The following is a 6,211-nucleotide window of genomic DNA, read 5'->3' as shown; positions in this document are numbered from 1 at the left end:
TGTTCATTGCCCGTACTTGTAACAAGGTAGCAGACGCTTTGGCGCTGTCCGGGGCGAAGATGGAGCAGCCACCCCAAGCCGTATGGCAGGGCGCTGCCCCTACCTTTGCCCAGTGTTTCGTTGCTAGCGATTCTGCTATGCACGTTGAGTAATGGAATGAGATTTCCAGGTTAAAGAAAAATAAAAATACACACGCCTTTCAAATTTCTCAAACTACAAGAGATTCTCTACCGGAAATCCGTTAGTGCTTCCGGGAGCGCGCGCTCCTGCACGTGAAAAAATATTTTAAAGTGTGAAAAAATTTCAAACAAAAATTTGACGCATACATCTCGATATTATATGTGTGCACGTCAAATTTTAGAGAAAACCGACATTTTTGTGGTTTTTGCAAAAAAATGAAAAGATGTATTGTGAAAAACATTTTTAACACCGGATTTGTTTTTTTCACACGCTACACATGAGTCGTCGGTTTTTCGCTAAATGACTTTGTGAGTTGTACAATATGGAAATGTACGCGTTACAATACGACATTATTCATTCATCAGCTACTAACTTCAGTGGTAAAAGCAATCGACATTTCCCTAGCGTGCATGCACGCGTACGCGCTCCATCAATCGAAGCTCAAAATCCATCGAGATCTAGGAACTCGTCCGGGTCAAGCAACGGCGCCGCCTCTTCCTGGCCTTGCCTCTGCGCGACGGGTACATGGTGACCGTCGATTCGCCGAGGCTGCGGCTGCGGCGGAGGAAAAGCAACAGTAGAATCCTGCAGTTGCGCACCGTGCGCGTGGACGATGGCGAGCTGCGCCTGCGTCCTGGCGAGTTCGCACTGCGTGGCCAGGATCTCCTCCTGCAGCTGGCTGATGACCCCGGTGCATCCATACACCGGGTCCTCCACCCGCCACTGCGCCTCCATCGCCATCGTCTCCGCCGCCTGAGCTCTCTCATCCACCGGCAAGCTCTGCAAAATGGCAACTCAATTTAAATCCTGAACGATGAAAATGCAAGGACGAGCTCTAACTTGTCAATGGTGGCCGGGTTGGGTACTAGAGGCCACGTACCTGGAGCAACCTGGCGACGTTGCTGGCGCCGAAGACCCGGTGGACGGAGGCGTAGCGGTGGGGGTGCGACGCCGGGAAGTAGGGGGCGAGCACGCAGTCGTGGGCGCACCGCCGGCGCAGGTACTTGCACGCCGCGCACCTCTTCGGGTTATTGCCGCCGCCTTCCTGGTCTTCTTCCTGCATTTCCACGTCGCCGGTGGTCGACATGATGATCTAGTGCTAAATCCTGGTGCGAGTTCGTGGGATCTCTGGAAGATTTCGGGGAGATCTTGTGGGCGCATGCTTATATGCGCATCGTGCATGGAGGGAGCGCTGGAAATGGCAACACCAACGGCTACGTCGGTGTAAACACGGCAAGCTTAACGGCATTGCTGTTGCCAATTCTATGAGCGCGCCGCACGGCAGCCGCCGTTTGCACCTTCCTTTACTCTCTCCGCAGGGCCCGCGCTCGGTCTCCCCGGCCAGCACTGCACCGTTGCCGTCGCTCCAGCTCCACCTAGTGATGCTTTTGCTTGTTAGGCAACGCTGATGAAGGTAGGCGTTCTTGGAGTTGGAGCAGATCCTAGCTTCCTAATCCTGCAACTGTCTAAATAATTGGGGACGTGCAGCATAAATAATTTGGATAAGCTAATGTTAGTAGTAAACGACACTGGCAGTGCCACTCATAGAACTCTTCCTGTGGATGCATTTTAGTCACACTACTCTGAAAACAAACAAAATAACAGGTCCTGAAACTTGCATTTCGGGCTCCAGCGAGTCCATCTAAAAGTATGAACTGATGAAGACAAACGGGCAATCTATTTCGACAAGCCCCCTCACGTCTTGGCTATTTTAGACGTGGGATCATCATAGGCCACATAATCTTTTTTCATACTGTGTTGGCAGGGTCATGAACTTGAGACCTCTTGGCTCTGATTCCACATTGAATTAATGCTTCGACCAATTCATCCAAAAGTCCGAACTAATGAAGAGAGGTGCGTAATATATTTCAACAAACATTGGTCACTAGCGTGCCATATCCTTCCATAGGGAATTGACCTGACACGTTTTTAGCACAAAACGGTCACGCGAGATCTGGGGACAAGTTATTTTGTAGAAAGGACTTTGTATTTATTTATTGGGTGAACTATCAAAAATGTCGTTACACTACTTTCTTTTCCGAATCACAAAATTGTCTTCCCCCCCCCCCCCCCCCCCCCCAAAGCAAATTCCGTAACAATAATTCGTAGTGTTCCCAAACTCGAGACCATGGACGACGACGTCGAAGGTAGTGAGACATCCCACAACGACTGGAATGGATGTTCCGTCATGGAATGTAGCATGATGGCACCAATGTCGGTTCAAACGTGGGCTTGGTCCCACGTCCATGACAGTAGTATATTTCCCCAAAAAAATTAACTTGTTGTTTGAATTAAAATTTCTCAAATAACTTGCTAATTGATTTATATCATAACTAATTAACTGTAACTCCGAATTAAAGAAATTATACATGTAATTGGACCAGTAAAATGCATAGATTGCAGTGGTGCACTTGTTTTTCCTGTTTAACGACTATAAAATATTGTTTAGGGCAGAACAGTAATTAACTTATTAATTGCATATGAGGCCTTTTCAGGAATTATGTTATATTGCTTCCTACCTCATTTAAATGGACTAGAGAGGATAGTTTACTTATGCTTCACCTCTTTGCCATGTAAACAACATTTAATATTAAATAGGATTAAACCTAATATTCACACGTAGGTTGATATGCAACGAGTTGCGTATCAAGCTTCACTTAGTGTGTAGTACTTGCTTGACTTGCCTTTGCCATGCCATGTTTGTTGTTGATTGTGCTTTATGCATGACATGTTTGTTTACCGTATCTTTTGCCTCTTTCCGGATTTGCTTCTTATCAGTAGAGTACGAAGACGATGCAAAGTGGGAGAATTCATTCGACAACACTTTCGGAGTTTGGCTTAACGGTCTTCTTCATAGCGGGATAACAGGTAAGAATGAGCATTACCTTGTATACCATTAGTAGCTTTGCTTGCTGGATGTCTCGATACTATCGTTTGGTCTTGCTACCTCTAAGCCTCCCAGTAGCCACGATACAGCCCTAACCTCCACTATCTAGCAAACCTTTTGATTAGCTATGCTACCGTTTGCTTAGCCCCTCTTATAGCGTTGTTAGTTGCACGTGTAGGTTTTTCCATGTGATAACATGGATATATTTGGGTATCATTATTATATTTCTTATTTGTTGAACTTGACTATATACTTGACTAAGGGTGAAGGCTCGGGCCTATGCCTTGGTGATTTGTTCCACTCTGGTCAACCCCAGTTTCTGTTGTTCTGGCTATTATGTTCCTTGATGAGCGCATCCTATCGTGTGGGGGTTATTATGGCCCCATGAACTCCTTTATCTAGTGTTGAACTCTTCTAGAAGGCCCAACATTGATACTACATTTTGCCAACATAAAACTTGCATAGGGAGTCATGAACCCGAGGTTTCTTAATAAACAACTTGCACTAGTACAAAACAGGGCTTTCATCACAGGGCAATATTCACATTAGTCCCGGTTCAGTCACGAACCGGGACTAATGTGAGCATTGGTCCCGGTTCGTGCGGCTAAGGCATTAGTCCCGGTTCACCTGGGCCCTTTAGTCCCGGTTGGTGCCACGAACCGGGACTAAAGGGTGCGATGCCCATTAGTACTGGTTGGTGGCACCAAACGGGACTAAAGGTTAGTCCTTTAGTCCCGGTTGGTGCCACCAACGGTACTAATGGGCTTTGAGGCATTAGTACCGGTTCATGGCACGAACCGGTACTAAAGGGCCCATCAAACTCTACCCCCCCCCTTGGACCGCCTTTTCAGTTTTAGAAAAAACAAAAGAAAATGATGGAAATGTCAAAAAAATAAAATAAAATAAGTTTCCCATGTGATATGTGGTCTAGTTGTTGGGAAAATTAACAAATATGAATTTCGACTTTATTTGCAATGGGCATAACTTTTGCATACGAACTCGGACGAAAAAAATTTATATGAAAAATCATCTACTCGAAAAGTTACATCCGAATTTAATCGGGGGGAACCCCGTTAAACATTTTCAAAATCCTCAAAAACCTAACAGAAAAAAGATACGGGGCTTTTAAGATCTGGAGAGGCAAAAAAATTCAAAAAATTTGAAATTATGGTCAAACTGTGGTCAAACAATGGTCAAACTAATTATTCTAGAATATTAGTGTTACTAAATAATTATTTCAGTTTTTTTGAATTTTGGTCGAACTGTGGTCAAACTGTGGTCAAACAGTGGTCAAACAATGGTCAAACTAATGATTCCAGAAATATTAGTGTTACTAAATAATTATTGTTTTTTAAAACAATAGTTTCAAACTCAAACAGTGAAATGTGTCACTTCATGCTCAAGCTAAATTCCTGAGGGTTAATAGAATTGACATCTTACTATTGTTAGGAAAACAACAAGTGCAGACTTGGAAACGAGGGAGAATAGAACCCGGAAGTTAAGCGTGCTCAGGCTGGAGTAGTGAGAGGATGGGTGACCGTCTGGGAAGTTAGATGATTTGGAATGATGAGGGGTGATTAGAGATTAGAGGATAAATTGAGCAGTGATGAGGGGTGGTGATTAGAGATTAGAGGTTAAAATAATTCAGAAATTTGAAAATCAAAAAAAAATTCGCAAAAAAAAATTTCAAAAAAAAAATCATAAAATTTACTTGTCCCGTTGGTAACACCAACCGGGACTAAAGGTGGAGCTCCAGGCTGCGTCCACATGGACGGCCTTTAGTCCCGGTTCGTGTAAGAACCGGGACTAAAGGGGGGAGGCATTAGTAACGACCCTTTAGTCCCGGTTCAAAAGCCGGGACTAAAGGCCCTTACCAACCAGGACAAAAGCCCCCTTTTCTACTAGTGTTGGGCCAGCGCCTGAGAAAAGCGTTGGTCCAGAATGAGCAGCCACCGGTGCCACCATGGGAAACTTGGGGTTTGGCTATCAGAAGCTTTGCCCATCCATCTGGGACTGGGTCTAAAGATACGTTCGGCTCTGATCTAGATGTCGATCCACCAGGAGGTCTTCTGGATTAATTTGACATTCGCTAGAGTAACTTGTTAATCCCGAACTCCTGGAATTTATCGTGTTTACACGTTGGTTCTGTTGGGGAACGTAGCAGAAATTTAAAATTTTCTACGTATCACCAAGATCAATCTATGGAGTCATCTAGCAACGAGAGATCATCTTATTTATGCTACCGTCGTTCTAAGCAAATAAGATGTAAACATGACAAACATCACATGCAAATCATAAAGTGACATGATATGGCCAATATCATCTTGCGCCTTTTGATCTCCATCTTCAAGGCGCGGCATGATCACCTTCGTCACCGGCATGACACCATGATCTCCATCATCATGATCTCCATCATCATGATCTCCATCATCGTGTCTTCATGAAGTTGTCTCGCCAACTATTACTTCTACTACTATGGCTAACGGTTAGCAATAAAGTAAAGTAATTACATGGCGTTTTTCATTGACACGCAGGTCATACAATAAATTAAGACAACTCCTATGGCTCCTGCCGGTTGTCATACTCATCAACATGCAAGTCGTGATTCCTATTACAAGAACATGATCAATCTCATACATCACATATATCATTCATCACATCCTTTTGGCCATATCACATCACATAGCATACCCTGCAAAAACAAGTTAGACGTCCTCTAATTGTTGTTGCATGTTTTACGTGGCTGTTATGGGTTTCAGGCAGGGGTTACGCAAAAGCCACAACGGTGATATGCCAATTGCTATTTACCGTTCATAAGGACCATTTTCATCGAATCTGATCCGACTAAAGTGGGAGAGACAGACACCCGCTAGCCACCTTATGCATCAAGTGCATGTCAGTCGGTGGAACCTGTCTCACGTAAGAGTACGTGTAAGGTCGGTCCGGGCCGCTTCATCCCACAATGCCGCCGAATCAAGATAAGACTAGTAACGGTAAGCAAATTGAACAAATTGTCGCCCACAACTACTTTGTGTTCTACTCGTGCATAGAATCTACGCATAAACCTGGCTCATGATGCCACTGTTGGGGAACGTAGCAGAAATTTAAAATTTTCTACGTATCACCAAGATCAATCAATGGAGT

The 6,211-nt window shown here is 44.4% G+C and overlaps 1 protein-coding gene across 1 annotated transcript; it reads right to left on the bottom strand.

Moving 5' to 3' along the window:
• Positions 1-621: 621 nt before the first annotated feature.
• LOC123097145 (LOB domain-containing protein 24-like) lies at positions 622-1,243 on the bottom strand. The gene is made up of 2 exons (XM_044518893.1): positions 1,061-1,243; positions 622-960 (listed from the first exon to the last, which is right to left on the bottom strand). Exons 1-2 carry the CDS (start codon positions 1,241-1,243, stop codon positions 622-624), a joined length of 522 nt encoding a protein of 173 aa, XP_044374828.1.
• Positions 1,244-6,211: the final 4,968 nt, after the last annotated feature.

Source organism: Triticum aestivum, chromosome 4D (genome assembly GCF_018294505.1).
Source record: "Triticum aestivum cultivar Chinese Spring chromosome 4D, IWGSC CS RefSeq v2.1, whole genome shotgun sequence".
NCBI classification, from domain to species: domain Eukaryota; kingdom Viridiplantae; phylum Streptophyta; class Magnoliopsida; order Poales; family Poaceae; genus Triticum; species Triticum aestivum.
The sequence above is the reverse complement of the archived record's forward strand: the minus strand, read 5'-3'. Positions and strand labels throughout refer to the sequence as shown.

Bases quoted from the DNA above. Each gene is read 5' to 3' on its own strand.
- LOC123097145 (XM_044518893.1), bottom strand. From the start codon at position 1,243: ATGCAGGAAGAAGACCAGGAAGGCGGCGGCAATAACCCGAAGAGGTGC. The intron at 961-1,060 runs GTACGTGGCCTC...GCCATTTTGCAG, and splicing joins ACGTCGCCAGGTTGCTCCAG to AGCTTGCCGGTGGATGAGAG.